We start from the raw sequence: 16,521 nt of genomic DNA, 5'->3' as shown, positions 1-16,521 counted from the left end.
AGCTGCGGAGAGTCAGATACATTGCCAACAAGGTTTTCTGTCTTTTCCACGTCTCCGGGTCGTTCTGCGACCGCTGAAGCAACATGTCTGCTCCCTGAGCCCTCCTCTACCTTCCTCAGTGCTCTCATTGTTTCCTAACCTGGACATTGAGACGTTAAACAGGGGCGCAATGAAGCCTGAGTAGTAAGATGTTAATGTGGCGGAAAACCTCAAAATGCATTAGTGTTTTGTTGTGCGTTGCATATCCTTTGGGCTATTTTTATAACATACGCCACTGGTAAATAAACGCTTCCGTCATTTTTGATATGTTTAATATCAGAATTTACATCAGGCTCCATTGACAGGTATCCAAACATTAAATCCACCGTTTAAAAATCCATCATTCAGTCAATCTTTATTTATAGCATTCTTCGTGCAAACAGTGATACAAAGGGCTCAACAAGGGAAAGAAAACCGGCCTATTCTGCGCTTGAGGGTCCTCCAGCATATCCAGGCCGCGGTAGCCAGACAGCCCTGCTACTCCCTGGGCTAGCTGCCCTCTCCCTCCCCCCTCCCCTCCGCAGCCCCCATCCCTGGCCGTCCTGGCCTCTGTTCCTCCAGCTCTGCTGTTTAAGCCCTTAAGCATCGCATGCCTTCTCCCAGTAAGAGCCTTACACAATAATATGATGTGGAAAGCACTTTCGTGGGTTTGCGTGTGTGTATGTGTGTTTGTGTGTGTGTGTTGTGTGTGTGTGTGTGTGTGTGTGTGTGTGTGTGTGTGTGTGTGTGTGTGTGTGTGTGTGTGTGTGTGTCTGTGTGTGTGTTGAGTCTGAGTAAGAGGTTCAAAAGTGTTAGCCATAAAATACACCGTAATGGACACTTGAGGAGAAGAAGAAAAAAAGGCAAAAAGAGAAACGGCTTTGACCTTGAATAGGGCCTTCTCTACGGTGTGTCCGTCAGGATGGTGTTTAACTGTGTGTGTGTGTGTGTGTGCTGGGGGGGGGGGGGGGGGGGGGCTCGGCTTGGTTCTCGACAAGTGCGGACACAGCAGTAAAAAGGATAAGCAGAGCCTTTGGAGTCATCCTGTGGTGAATGAAGTGCATAAATGAATGCGATGCGGAGTGTGTGAGTGTGTGGTTCGACAGGGGGGGATGGGCGGGGGGGGGGTTTCGGCTACAACAAGGATTATCTCACTTCCAATATCATGGAGACCACAAAAAGTGTCATGCATAAACGCCGGAATAAATCCATTACAAAAATAGAAGTAGGAATGTTACACCCTAATGAGTAACCATTTGTTATTCAGCCTGCTGTTTAGTGTGTTAGCAATGGCTCAGTGGCCACACTGATATTCCAGTAAGTCATTCTATTTTGCGGACCACCTCTAACCTCTATGTTTGTGTGTGTGTGTGTGTGCGTGTGCGTGTGTGTGTGTGTGTGTGTGCGTGTGTCTGTGTGTGTGTGTGTGTGTTCCCTTACAGACAGACCCGGGATCAGGAGACACCGCCAGACTTTTTCTACTTCTCGGACTTCGAGCGACACAACGCTGAGATCGCCGCCTTTCACCTGGACAGGTGAGCTCGACACACACGCATGCACACATACACACACATGCACACATGCACATGCGCGCACACACTACCATGCACACATGCAAAAAAATTAGGATCTATGGCGAATTCATTGACAATATTATAAATCTAAATCCACTTCTAATCAAATTAGAAGTGGGATTGGAATTGAGAGGGAGAGGCAGAGAGACAGTTAGAGAGACAAAAAGAGAGAGAGAGGGAAAGAGTGAGAGCGAGGGAGCGAGAGACAAAAATAGTGAGGAACTGTTGGACGACTCCTGTGAACAGTCTGCCTTCCTCCTGCACTCCACCGCTCTCTCTCTCTCTCTCTCACTCTCTCTCTCCCTCTCCCTCTCCCTCTCCCTCTCCCTCTCTCTCTCTCTCTCAAACAAACAAATCTGCGTCTGACAAATACTTTGCGGGATGAGAAGGCGGGTCCTAGAGCAGAGGAACCCCCAGGCCGCCCCTCATTCTGATCAGCGTCTGGGTTCAAAGGCCAAGCCCACGTTGCCATGGCAACAGTAGGGCATTAAAGAGTGGAGGGATGTGTTGTTAACTCTGGTGACAACTTCCAATATGAACGCACACAGACACACACACACACACACACACACACACACACACACACACACACACACACACACACACACACACACACACACACACACACACACACACACACACACACACACAGCTCTTTAAAGCCACACATGTGTTCTCAAATGAGAGGAAGTGGTGGTTAGTGCGCTGCAGCCCAGGGGGGAATGACACAACTCAGCAGCTGTGGTGATATCAGCCCTCTCATGATGCAGTCTGCTGCACATCTGGGGTTCACACACACACACACACGCACACACACACACACACGCACATGCACACATACGCACACACAAGCTCACACATGCACAAGCTCACACATGCACTCATATGCTCACAGACATGTGCTCAAAGACACATGCCAACTCACACACACACACACACACACACACACACACACACACTAGCTCGCACAGGCACATATATGAACACACAAACACGTCCTGACACACACACACACACACACACACATGCACGCGCACACAGATGCTCACACATACACACTAATGCTTATGCTGACTCACAGAATTACCCGCACAAACAAACAAATACACACACACACACACACACACAAACACACACGCTGACAAACAGAAATACATACACACACACCCTGACTCACCGAAACCAAGAAACACACACATACACCCATGAAAAACACTATGAAACAATGTGTGTGTGTTTGTGTGTGTGAGTGTGTGTGTGTCTGTGTGTGACGCAGTGTCACACACACTCACACACACGCACTCACCCACATCCACATGGCGTGTGAGTGTGTGTGTCTTAAAGGGGAGGCGGAGGCTGTGAGGGTCTATATAAGGCAGCAGCAGGCCCGACTTCCCTCTCATCCAGTCTGCTCTCAATTAAAGTCTGGCTCCTCCACTCTGGCTGGTGTTGGGCCCACGGGCCCGGCTGACGCCCAGGGACCCGGCCCGCACACGCCACACACACACACTAACCCACTATACGCCCGCACGCCACACACACACACACACACACATTAACACACTATATGCCCGCACGCCACACACACACACACACACACACACACACACACACACACACACACACACAGACTGTGCACGCGCACACACACAAACATACACACACAGTCACACACCAACCAGCATGCACACAGCACACATATTCACACACTTTATGCACACAAACGGAAACACACACTATGCGTGCATAGTACGCACATGCATACACTCACACACACGTTAACCACAATATGTGCACAAACGCATATATATATTTATATATCACAATCATACATACATAGACATACACACATCTTTAAATACAGACACACATACAGATGCATGCAGAACGCATGCTTTTATACACAGAAATAGATATACACCACACACATACACACATCACAAAATAACACCAACAGAAAGCCCATAATAGCCTTTTCTAAACTCTGTAACACAAAGTATGTCCTAATTGATATGTATGCTTGAACATATACAAACACAAGCCATACACTCTCTAGCAATACACATAAAACCTCAAAGACACACACACCCACACCGACCCACTCTATCTTGTTATGAACAATTCTCTGCGCGTCATTAATTATGTGGTTCGATTAAAAAAAGACTGCTTTGCTTTGATCTGCCTTGGGAACAAATTAACCGTTTGGTGAGGACGAATCAGAGCGCAGCCGTGAGAGAGAGAAAAGGAAGAGAGAGAGAGAGAGAGGGGGATAGAGAGCGAGAGAGTCAGAGAGGGATTTTTGGAGGACTGAAGGAGAAGGAATTTGATTGAAGCTGCCATGGTTCCCTTTGGCATGGCAGCACGCCTGGGCTCAGCAGGACAGTATGCTCCGTAAGTCGGCCTGGCTGCCTGCGTGTCTGCACGTCGGGATCTCTTATCTTGTATTTCCTACGGGCCTGTCTCTCACTCGTCTTGTGTGAAGAGAATTAATGGATTCAAAATCAGGTGTCATTGTGGCGGTGGAAAAGGGAATTTTAGAAGTGAAAAGAAGCACGGGCATTCTGAAACACATTCATGTTCCTCTCAAAGCTACCATCTCTTCCTGTTTATTTATACGCCTCTTCGCAATCACTTGTCTCTCTCTCTCTCTCTCTCTCTCTCTCTCTCTCTCTCTCTCTCTCTCTCTCTCTCTTTCTCTCTCTCTCTCTCTCTCTCTCTGTCTCTATGTTCTGTCACCTGTCTTGGCCTTGAAGGCCTTGGCCTTCAGGTTTGGTCAGAGCAGGGCATTTCTAAAGTGCTGTGGCTGTTATACTAAGGTGGTACTTACAGTAGTTAAAGAAACACACACACACACCACACACACACACACACACACACACACACACACACACACACACACACACACACACACACACACACACACACACACACACACACACACACACACACACACACACACCTACCTACCTACACAAGTGCACGCCTGCCCACACACACGCGTGCCCACATACATATATAAACAAACCCTCACACACACTGTAGCAGACAGGATATGATTCGCAGTGACAGGATATCATTCGCAGTGACATTATTACATACCGACACTGATTGCTTGAGACAACCTTTTTCAAACATTCCTCTTTGTCCCTGCTCTTTTCTGTTTTCATCAAATAACCTAAATTGATGGTTATAGCTAATATATATACATACATATGAATGAGCAACTGGCCTTGTAAACTGTTATTATACATGCAACACAATGGCCTGATATTCAATGATTTATTAAATTTCCTGTTTGATCAACCGCATGCCGTTGCGCTAGACTGCCCTCTGGTGGCGAAAAACTGCAAGCACGTTATAATGCTCAGAAATGGTTTGCCCCCATTCGTGTTTGACCACGTGCAGCCCCAGTGGCCTAATGGATAAGGCACTGGCCTCCTAAGCCAGGGATTGTGGGTTCGAGTCCCGTCTGGGGTGGTTTGTGTTTTTACTTATGGGTTCAGGAGTGACTTAACAGGAAGCTTCCAAAATGGATCAACCATTATAATATAATATGCCATAATAGAAAGTGAACTTTCCCAACAATATTTCTCCATCTCCCCTCTCCATAAAATGCCAAAAGATAACAACTTTTAGAGGGTACACATATTGTTTTGCTTTATTTTGGCGTCAAGCAGACACAGTTGTGTGTATTTAGTCCCTAAATGTGTGTTCTTCCGGCCGCTCTCAGGATCCTGGACTTCCGGCGGGTTCCCCCGGTGGCGGGCAGGCTGGTCAACATGACCAAGGAGATCAAGGACATCACCAAGGACAAGAAGCTGTGGAGGACCTTCTTCATCTCCCCAGGTACTGCAGGAGCATTGTATTATTCACTATTAAATACACATTTACGGTGATAATTGTACCATTTTTTTAAGTTTTGTTTATTTATTTAAAAATATTTATTTTAGACCTGCAAATTAATTTGCAGTTTTAATAAGTATTTTACTCCGTTACAGGAGGAAATAAGTACAACCCCTGCAACAACCCAGAAACTGACATTTACTGCATCCAAAGACAATGTATTTTTAGTACCCAAAAACATGAATGAAAGTCAAACTCTCTTTCCTGTCTATTATTCCCCCCCTCTGTTTACAGCCAACTAGCTCTGCCTCTACTTGAATGTTGAACGATTTTCCTCAAATTATTTTGGGAGTAGAAACCCTTTTGTTTCCTGTCTGGTTTCCGCAGCCAACAACATCTGCTTCTACGGGGAGTGCTCCTACTACTGCTCCACGGAGCACGCTCTGTGCGGGAAGCCTGACCAGATAGAGGGCTCCCTGGCTGCCTTCCTGCCCGACCTGGCCCTGGCCAAGAGGAAGACCTGGAGGAACCCCTGGAGGAGGTCCTACCACAAGCGCAAGAAGGCTGAGTGAGTCCCATCCTCCCCCCGAGTTTTATTTTCTTCAAATTGAGGCCTAATTAAAGCATAATGAAACCTTTAAAATCTTCTTCTTTGTTTATTTGAAATAAAGTGATAATTAAATTTTAAAAAATCACGGTAAAGGCGCCAAATTAAGTCTCTGATGAGACCCACTTTAAAATATATGTATTTATATTTATTTTATTTGTATTAATTTTACTTTTAGAGTATTTAAAGATTTTTTCTAAATATCTTGTTTACTCCTTGTTGTCGTGTTGTTTTAAGGTACTAAACTCCATGTTGTGGTGTTATTTTAAGGGGCTAAACTCCTTGCTTTGGTGTTGCTAGAGTTGTAAAACTCTTTGTTGTCATGCTGTTTAAAGTGCTGTACTCTTTGTTGTCATGTTGTTTAAACGCCTTGTTTCCGTATTGTTTTAAGGTGCTAAATACCTGCTTGTGGTGATGTTTAGAGTTGCTAAACTCTTCGTTGTGTTGTTCTAAGGTGGGAGGTGGACCCAGACTACTGTGAGGAGGTGAAACAGACGCCCCCGTACGACAGCGGGACGCGGCTGCTGGACATCATGGACATGACCGTGTTCGACTTCCTCATGGGTGGGTGGGGCTAAGAGGATGTTGATCAATGAGAATGCACGCCAAACCCCACTTCCTGAAACACATGTACAACTGCACTTCCATGTACAATATTAGGGGTTTGAACATTTTAAATATTATTTGTTACCTGTAATAGCATGAACCGGAAGTAATCTAATATTAAAATAATTAAAATAAAGTAATAATAACAAACCAAAATAACACTTGACCAACGCAAACACACACTGACACACACATAGTTACTGTCAGTCACAATGACAGTATCTTGTCTTTGCAGGAAACATGGACCGCCACCATTACGAGACGTTTGAGAAGTTTGGAAACGAGACCTTCATCATCCACCTGGACAACGGCAGAGGGTAGGGGGCGCTGATATACAGATTCATTCATCAGTTAAAATGCAAAATTTGATTTGGGTCAATTGGGTAAATTAAGAAGATCTCTTCCACATCTGTCCAGCAGAGGGCAGTACAGTCAAATGGATCTACCTAATACACAGCTGTACTACTGAAGATTTTTTTAATATTATACTTGCAGAAAAGCGGACAGAACCTTTATACTTAAATTCATATGTGTATCCTCGTCCGTTGCAGGTTTGGAAAGCATTCTCACGATGAGGTCTCGATCCTGGTGCCATTGAGCCAGTGCTGCAGGTGAGAAGCCATCAGAGTCAAATAGACCAGATTACATAGTGTCCTACGGAGAACTTGTTTCTTGGGAGGCCACTAGTTTAGTTGTTGGTGATTGGTTAAACAGAGAATACATGGAGAATCAATGACACTTTGGTTGAATGAATAAAACACAGATTGGGTTTTGTGTCATGCAGAAGAATGCCGAAAGCCTCTTCTTTGTCTGCAAAAGGTTCACACAACATATGTTTTAAAGGTGCAATGTGTATGATTTGGCCGAATTTAGAATATGAGGATAGCAAACTCACACACTGCACCTATAGCACTCGATTTTATGAGAAAAGAAGCGACAATAGATAAGTACAAAAGAAAAGCTTAAATGTTCTTGATTTGAAGAATAAAAGATACAAAAGTTGTTGTAACACATAAGAACAAACAAAAAGGATTAAAACCCACAACATGCAGACAAGATATATTGAATCCAGAACATTGAAACCAGGGTCCAGAATCAAAGTGGTTCCAGAGCAAGCAGCTCTGATTCTCATGGAGGTGACCCCGTCTCCCTGTCTCCGTGTCCTCCTGTCTCTCTGTTCCTGACCCTGTCTCTCTGTTCTTGACCCGGTCTCTCTGTTCCTGACCCTGTCTCCCTGTTCCTGACCCCGTCTCCCTGTCTCTCTGTTCCTGAACCTGTCTCTCTGTTCCTGACCCTGTCTCTCTGTTCCTGACCCGGTCTCTCTGTTCCTGACCCTGTCTCCCTGTTCCTGACCCCGTCTCCCTGTCTCCCTGTTCCTGACCCTGTCTCTCTGTTCCTGAACCTGTCTCTCTGTTCCTGACCCGGTCTCTCTGTTCCTGACCCTGTCTCTCTGTTCCTGACCCGTTCTCTCTGTTCCTGACCCTGTCTCCCTGTTCCTGACCCGGTCCCTCTGTTCCTGACCCTGTCTCCCTGTTCCTGACCCTGTCTCTCTGTTCCTGATCCCGTCTCCCTGTCTGCCTGTTCCTGACCCTGTCTCTCTGTTCCTAACCCTGTCTTCCTGTTCCTCGCCCCCCAGGGTGAAGAAGTCCACCCACCTGCGTCTGCAGCTGCTGGCCAAGCAGGAGTACCTGCTGTCCTCCATGATGGCCCAGTCCCTGCTGCGAGACCACCTCGCCCCCATCCTCATCCAGCCCCACCTGGACGCCATGGACCGCCGCCTCCGCCAGGTGTGTGTCTGTGTATGTGTGTGTAACCCTAGACCGTGAATTAACCCTAACTATATAGAGCTAGTTCCAAGGAACTTCACTGTGAGGCTGATCAGTGATGCCTTGGTCCTTGCTGCTGCTCAGGTGCTGACCGTGCTGGCCGACTGCATCGAGAAGGAGGGCTACAGCAACGTGGTGGCGGACGACCTCCAGGGGGAGCCAGCGCACACATCCCCCAGACAGAGGTAGCTGGCCGGGGAGGCGCATGCTAGAAGGACCTGAAACTTCCTGGAGATATGGGACCCGGAATAGACTTTTGATTTCCTCCTCTGGTCGCCGGCTGCTGATCTGAGACGGCTATGGCTGTGAAACTGACCACACAGTGGATGGACACGTTCGGCTATTTTAAACTCATGGGGATGGCTGCCCCAAGGAACCCAAGGCGTTGTTCTGCTGGGAGAGAGAGAGAGAGAGAGAGAGAGAGAGAGAGAGAGAGAGAGAGAGAGAGAGAGAGAGAGAGAGAGAGAGAGAGAGAGAGAGAGAGAGAGAGAGAGAGAGAGAGAGAGAGAGAGAGAGAGAGAGAGAGAGAGACAGAAAGAGAGACAGCCTCTCTGATACAAAAACACAAAGTGTAAAGACTTGATGAACAAAAAGCTGGTGTTCGGAATGAGTTGACTGGATTATACACAGCATCGGACCCTACCGCATCACCTTAAAGAAACCCCTCCCCTACTCTGATGCTAGCATCGCAGGCTAGCATAGCAGGCTAGTGTAGCAGGCTAGCTATTGCCACCTGCCCCCATTCAGCAGCGCTACCAAACAGTGAAAGAATGAACGATTCTTGGGAGGTTACCCTTTTCTCCTTGTCTGGATAAGGACCTGTTAGAATTCAATGAATTTGAAGGAGAAAACACACACACACACACACACACACACACACACACACACACACACACACACACACACACACACACACACACACACACACACACACTGAACACTACAAAACACTCAGCCCCCTGAAACTGAAATAAGTGTTTAATGTGTTGTTGTACGGCCAGAAGTGTTTGAAGTTGGATGATAATATTAAGAGGAAAATGACATTGGTTAAAATATATTGTGTTGATTTATTGCCTTTTTTTTTTTGCACAAGATTATTTTTATTATTTTACTTAGCCTACTTGTTACTTACTTATTTTCTTTGGCAGTTGGGATATACATATTTGATGGGAGTGCCGGTTTACTCCTGGATCGTTAAAGTTTCATTTTCCTGTCAAATGATCACTGCCCTTTGAAGATTATTTATTGTAGTTTATATTTATTATTTAAAATTAGCGATACAAAACGTCAATCATCTATTTGTTGTTTTGGGATTGAATGGGTGAATTGGGAAACTAATGTTTAGCAGAGGGCGGAAAAGACATGTATGGAGCCATACAGTACATCTAGCTGTACTACTGAAGTTGACAACCTTTCTTGAAATTGTCCCCACTTACATCAAAGATTGTGGGTTTTGCTGTTTCCAAATCACATTTACATTTTAGCCAGGAAAAAAGTACCCAACGCATATCTGTTATTCTAATTAAACTGACATCCCATTGCTTGCCAAACTGTTTACATCAGTTGTGTTTACAACATTTTAGTTGTTTTTAATGTTATTTCATTACTATTACATTACATTCCAGGTTATATGGAAAGTTAGATCAACACGATTGTGGTACCAAAAGGCCAAATGAACATTTTGTTTATCATTTTAGATATTTTTTGTTTGGAGAATATTTGTTAATTTTATAAAAGTATGTTTGGTGTCCAAATGTTGGTGTTATGGAGAGATAAAAAAAAACGGGGATAAATATTGATGCTTTCTTACTGACAGATTATGGGATAAAACCCAAATCAGTGGAAGATTTCGTTGGGTGAAAGTTAATATATACAGTAGGAAAATCTAGTGCCTGTGCAATGATAGAAATACTTGAATGTGTGGTTTATTGAACAAAGGGTTTTGAGGATGTCACAAGACATAGTCCCAGAGGTCTACCTATATAGCTATGTGTACGCTGATACCATTTATTCCATACATAAGTTTCCATGGTTCCCGTGTTGGTATGGTGTGTGTGTGTGTGTGTGGTGTGTGTGTGTGTGTGGTGTGTGTGTGTGTGTGTGTGTGTGTGTGTGTGTGTGTGTGTGTGTGTGTGTGTGTGTGTGTGTGTGTGTGTGTGTGTGTGGGTGTGTGTGTGTGTATTTGTGTGCGCGCATGGGTGCCTGTGTGTGTGAGAGAGAGAGGAAGAGAGAGACTATGGATGAAACGCTTCTGTTGTTTTTTTAATTGAACTCACTGTCTGTGGCGTTTCTTTGCATCATGGTAGAAGTGCAATAAAACGAAATGTACAGAACAGTCTGAATTACGCGTCAACTTCCTATTAAGAATGTATTGGTATTGGAGATTAAGAATGGGGTCAAAGCATTTTGCGCAATGCAGTGATATCAAGCCTTATGACCTGTTCTACAGCCTCATCATCCTGTTCTTCTTGTCTGTCAATTCAAGCCCCCAAAAACCACAACATTCAAATATAATGAATTTAAATGTTAGTTTTTAACTTTGGGTTGTTTGATTTAATCAGCATTTGTATGTGTTTATCCATGTCTTTTTTCCAGAGAGTATTAAGCTTCTCGGACACCGACCTGAAGTATAACGCCACGGTGTGTGCCTACAACAACGCTCACCGCAGAACGACGCAAGACCACTCAAATGTTTCTCAGTGTTGGCTTGGGTCGTACCCATGGAGATTACTCGTAGGTGTTATCCCCCTCTGAATCCTTAAAGAATTTTGTTGAAATTCTGAAAAGTTTTCGAATTCGGGCTGATGGGGGTTCACATCTTTAATAGTAGAAACAAAAAGAAGAAAAAATACAACACGACACAATCAATTTTGGCATCAGCTGATAGGACAGTAGGCCTACTGCTATAGTGGAAATATTTCAACTGGAATATTTGATAATAAATAACTATAGGCCTATATTGCTTTTGGGAGCCTACACTTTGTTATAACCTATTGTATTATTGTATCAAAAGCGTCTTTGTTTTACATTGGAAGGATGTTGCAAAAGTCCACAGTGCCCACACAAACGCCCCCTCAGCCTGGCTATTGTACATAAAGATGTTTACAGTTCCCACTGTACCGTTGTGTTTTGATAACCTTTCCCTGGGCGATAGCTCACAGCCCCCGGAAAAGCCATCGCTTGGTTTACATAAACGCATTTATTTAGAGAGAGAGAGGTAGTGGGAGAGGAAGAGAGAGAGAAAAATAATGGTGAGAGAGAGAGAGAGAGAGAGAGAGAGAGAGAGAGAGAGAGAGAGAGAGAGAGAGAGAGAGAGAGAGAGAGAGAGAGAGAGAGAGAGAGAGAGAGAGAGAGAGAGAGAGAGAGAGAGAGAGAGAGAGAGAGAGTATGAATGGGAGACGTCTGGTCGTTAACAAACATCAGACACCAGGAGATGTAATGAGTGTGGCCGGCCGCAGACGCGACGGGAGAGGAAGCATCGTCATGGGAATGAGAGGCGATGATTATCAAATCTGATTCGGCCCCAAACTCAACTCCTCTCCTCTTTTCTCTGTTCTTATCATCTCTTGTTCTCTTCTCTCTCCTTTCTTCTTTTCTCTTCTCTACTCTTCTGTCTCTTCCAAATAGAAAAGGCCAATTTACACAATTGTCTGCTAATGTTATAGGCCTATCTGTTAAAAGGGCGATGTCTGTCACTGGCCACTTATTAGTCGGTTAAAAGTTGAACTATTTATGGGTAGCCTAATCACTATATCCTACTGTATATATTTTTATTTTCTTATAGGCTACGTATTTTCTAATATTCTATATATATATTTAGAATTATATATTTTTATACAACGACCCATACGCATTTGAATGGACGTTCGTGTTTGCACCTTTCCAATGTTTCGGTGGTCTTGGTAGAAACAAACAAGGTATTCCGTGTTACTCGGTCGAATCGATCGGAACGCACAAAGCCTTGCTTACAAACACAGTTTATCTGGCGCATCGGGGGCCCACACATGGAGGGGCCCCGTGCGGCCGGAGGCTGTTTCTCTGGTCACTGTCGCCTCACGGGACCACCCCAATTGGCCCGTTAAGGGCCCTTGAAAACACACATCTCCTGTTTTACTCACGGAAGCAATTTATGGCCATTACAGAGCACTTATAGATGGTATCTTGAACTCCTCGTTGTTGACTAAATGTCTGCGCGCCTTGCGAGGGGGGCCCAGAATGGAGAACTCGTTAACCCGCTGATATCGCGGGCTATGGAAAAATAAAACAACAAGAATGTCGGCCAGAGCTTGTTTATTGTTATTGGGATTCGATGTTTAACCATACGGCGACTGTATTTAGGCTGTTGGACTATAAGGAAAAACAAAAATAAAACACGGACACTCCTCATCAGAAGGACCACCCAGAATCAAAGCGGGGAGAACGAGTGGATGGGGGGGGGGGGGGGGGGTCACCAGTTGATCACGCCCGGGTTCAGACGGTCAGGCAGCAGGGCCAGCGTCTATCAGCCCGGCGGTACCTGGGGACCGACCGCTTAGGAGGAGGAGGAGTAGGAGGAGGAGGGGAGGGGCGGGGCGGGGCGTCATCACCACCAAGGGCGGACGAGATGAGGTCCTCACACTCACTGGCAGAACCTCAACAAGCAGAAATAACATGGGAGAGGAGGTGGAAGCTCAGGCAAAACAGATGTGTTGTTGACCAAGGACACTTTTCTTTATTGTGTGTGTGTCTTAAAGTGTCGTAATGTTTGATAATTCTCAGTATCCGTACAATTGTTTTAACTATGACGGAGACGGGTACCCGTCCTCCAGCACGGATGAGGAGAAGAAGATGTGCAGGCCCGCTTACAGGTGAGATGCATTCATTTTATTACACGTTGTATGGATGTTGTTGCTGTTGGGTTATATATATTGAATGTGAAGTTTTGGAATTTTTCAGATTTAAAACATAAATTAGCATTTAAATAAACAAAAACTCAACAAACAAAAACTCTTTAATAAAGTTCCAGATGATGATTTGATAGTTTAACGAGAAAGCAATATTCTTTTGCAGAAATCTTCAAACAAATGATTTCACACCAAAAATACGTGCTTCTAGAAATTATTATAGATCGATTATTTTAAAACAATCGTATATTAACTCTAACTAAAGCAATTACAGACAGTTTGACAGGTGATTTAATCGACAACTCTATCTGAACTGTGTGTATCTTCTGTTTTTGTGTGTGTGTCTGCGTTTGTCTTCTGTGCGTGTTTGTGTGTGTGTGTTTCTGTATGTGTGTGTCTTCTGTGTGTGTGTGTCTTTTGTGTCTGTTTGTGTGGGTGTGTGTTTGTGTCTTCAATGTGTGTTTTTTTGTGTGTCTTATATATGTTTGTGTGTGTGTGTGTGTGTTGTGTGTGTGTGTGTGTGTGTGTGTGTGTGTGTGTGTGTGTGTGTGTGTGTGTGTGTGTGTGTGTGTGTGTGTGTGTGTGTGTTTGCGTGTATGCATGTGTGTGTGTGTGTGTGTGTGTCTCTGTGTGTGTGTGTGTGTGTGTGTGTGTGTGTGTGCGTGCGTCTGCGTGTGTGTGTGTGTGTGCGTATGCATCTGCATGTGTGTGTCTCAGTTACATCGCCCTGATAGCCATGGCCATCCAGCAGAGCCCGGAGCAGCGGGTCACCCTGTCAGGGATCTACGAGTTCATCATGCGGCGCTTCCCCTACTACCGCTCCAACCAGCGGGCCTGGCAGAACTCCATCAGACACAACCTGTCCCTCAACAGCTGCTTCATCAAGGTAGGGAGAGGGGGAGAGAGAGGGGGAGAGAGACAGAGAGAGAGAGAGGGGAAGAGGGAGAGAGAGAGAGGGGAAGAGGGAGAGAGAGAGAGAGAGAGAGAGAGAGAGAGAGAGAGAGAGAGAGAGAGAGAGAGAGAGAGAGAGAGAGAGAGAGAGAGAGAGAGAGAGAAGATGGGCCCCCCATCGGACTCTAGGAGACTTTAGGGGTTTCAATCAAAGACTTAGTGAAATTAAGTAATATATTTTTTAAATACAGGATTGTGCTTGATTATGATTATGTTTCTGATTGATAGAAATTATGATAATTATGTGCATTAACGAGTATAGTATTATTGATATCATAAATTCTACTATGATTGTAGTGTTAATATATCTCCTGAATTGTTTTACAAATGTTATTTATCCTACGCAATGATAATATCACAATAAATCGAATAATTGTAATGATTGTATAGACAAATAATAATGAATTTATTTTACAAAACCCTTATCCTCAAAATATTAAACATTAGGAGAATTCCTAAAATACTTAATTTGAAGCCTTTCAGTACGACCCCTAACTTAATGTGAGTTACTGTTTTATCCTGACTACAAATGTGGTTGTTCTGCTATAACTAGGTTCCACGGACGGAGGGTAACGAAAAGGGCAAGGGGAACTTCTGGACCTTCGCCACGGGCTGTGAGTCCATGCTGGACCTGTTTGAGAACGGAAACTTCCGGCGTCGCCGCCGCCGCCGGAACATCAAGATCGGCTTCCGGGACCCAGGCGAACCAGCCTTCCCCCGAGCCGAGGCCCACGGCAGCCGGCAGCTCGGACGCCCGCCTCCTCCACCTCCGCCTCCACCCCCGCCCCCGCCCAGACCAGACCCCACACTCTGCCCCTCGATGGGGCCCGACACCAACGCCCCGGCCCCCAACTCGGTTCGGGGGAAACCGGAGCCGGAGATCAAGTTCAGCATCGACTACATCCTGTCTACGCCCGCCCCGCCCCCGCTGCCGGGGTTCAGACCCCCGCGCGTTGGCGTTCACATCGGGGCCCCGGGCCCCCCCATACACATGCTGGAGCCGCAGCACCTCAACCTCCACTTCTGGTCCCTGTGAGGAGTGATGGACTAAACTTTGAGAGGACCTGGAAACAAAACAAACTCACAAACACACTCAGCAAGGACACTTCCAGAAATGGAAAATGGGGGAGATCCAGACGTGGAACTGAATTGATTGGGAATTGCAAGGGAAGGTGTGGAATGATTTGTTGAATTGAGGTTGAGTAAACCGAGACATTATTCAAAGAATTGAAACCAAACACTGAATAAGTGTTTGAACAACCTGGACTGATACACAGTGTTCATGTTCCTGTTGTCAAAAGTCTGTAAGTCCTGTGCTGACGTAAATCTTGCTTAAATGTAATTTCAAGTTGTTAAAAACATTTTGTGATGAACAACACCTGCTGACAGAATAATATTAACATATTCCATTAACTTATAACTAAATAATATTTAATATTTTAAATACTTAAACATAATTTAAGATGTCAACATTTGGGATTTTCCACATCATGGAGTGAGACAGAATCCCAGCAGCTGAAAGGGTTGGCCTATTCCCTCAAACAAATCGCGCTTATTTTTGTATGCATTTTTATTCATGTACCCATGTTCAAATGGTGACGTCTATTTGGCATGTGTGAATGTCATTGACATAGATTAAATTGAACAGTAATGACATGCTTGTATCGCCTTTATGTTGTCATGTTTCAGTCGACCTAGAGGCTACGATTGGAGGACACAAGTCCCACAGATATAAAGATTTAAAGATTTAAAGACATAAACGTTACAACTTTTAAACGTGCTTTCAATGCCAAGGAATGCCAAGGAAAGCAGTACCGCTATGACAAGGCTGCGCCATCAATCAACACCCACACAAACCCACTAATTCCCCCCACATTGACCTTTTCAAACGGCCTGACGGATGTACATTTTTACATTTTAATGCACTTCCTTTGCGTTACATTCCTAAACGCTATGCAGTCATAACTAAACAGGGGTCTGAAAGAAAAAAAAAACACCAAAACATTTATTCCCACTACAAGAGAGATCAATCACTGTGTGTTCGCATTGCCGTCGAAAAAAGGGGACATTTTTCAATTTAACCTTTATATTATGCCTTAACGACATCAAAGACAGGGTTTCACCACGCTTAACATGAATGGCATTTAATATAGCGTAACACTTGCAAGGTGAGCCTCAGCGCTGACCCTATTTAAATACCCCCCCCTCTCTTC

At 44.9% G+C, this 16,521-nt stretch overlaps 2 protein-coding genes and 1 non-coding gene across 3 annotated transcripts in view; all 3 read left to right on the top strand.

The window, feature by feature from the left end:
* fam20cb (FAM20C golgi associated secretory pathway kinase b) overlaps positions 1–10,809 on the top strand; it is a 52,775-nt gene extending 41,966 nt beyond the window's left edge. The window contains exons 4-11 of the mRNA XM_030339578.1: positions 1,461–1,553; positions 5,323–5,438; positions 5,823–6,003; positions 6,497–6,606; positions 6,884–6,965; positions 7,200–7,259; positions 8,285–8,435; positions 8,559–10,809. Of these exons, the coding sequence (XP_030195438.1) occupies positions 1,461–1,553; positions 5,323–5,438; positions 5,823–6,003; positions 6,497–6,606; positions 6,884–6,965; positions 7,200–7,259; positions 8,285–8,435; positions 8,559–8,663 (898 nt within the window). The 3' untranslated portion in view covers positions 8,664–10,809. The remainder of the gene's footprint in view (positions 1–1,460; positions 1,554–5,322; positions 5,439–5,822; positions 6,004–6,496; positions 6,607–6,883; positions 6,966–7,199; positions 7,260–8,284; positions 8,436–8,558) is intronic.
* Positions 4,997–5,069, top strand: trnar-ccu (transfer RNA arginine (anticodon CCU)). Its single transcript has one exon. It is a non-coding gene; the product is annotated as a tRNA-Arg (tRNA).
* Positions 10,810–13,072: 2,263 nt separating the features above from the next.
* Positions 13,073–15,962, top strand: foxl3 (forkhead box L3). The gene is made up of 3 exons (XM_030339593.1): positions 13,073–13,321; positions 14,075–14,243; positions 14,862–15,962. The coding sequence occupies exons 1-3, from the start codon at positions 13,215–13,217 to the stop codon at positions 15,342–15,344; spliced, it is 759 nt and encodes a 252-aa protein (XP_030195453.1). The 5' UTR covers positions 13,073–13,214; the 3' UTR covers positions 15,345–15,962.
* Positions 15,963–16,521: the final 559 nt, after the last annotated feature.

This window comes from Gadus morhua, chromosome 18 (assembly GCF_902167405.1).
Source record: "Gadus morhua chromosome 18, gadMor3.0, whole genome shotgun sequence".
NCBI lineage: Eukaryota > Metazoa > Chordata > Actinopteri > Gadiformes > Gadidae > Gadus > Gadus morhua.
This window is presented reverse-complemented; position numbering and strand designations above follow the sequence as displayed.

Bases quoted from the DNA above. Each gene is read 5' to 3' on its own strand.
- foxl3 (XM_030339593.1), top strand. From the start codon at position 13,215: ATGTTTGATAATTCTCAGTATCCGTACAATTGTTTTAACTATGACGGA. The intron at 13,322-14,074 runs GTGAGATGCATT...TGTGTGTCTCAG, and splicing joins ATGTGCAGGCCCGCTTACAG to TTACATCGCCCTGATAGCCA. The intron at 14,244-14,861 runs GTAGGGAGAGGG...TGCTATAACTAG, and splicing joins TCAACAGCTGCTTCATCAAG to GTTCCACGGACGGAGGGTAA.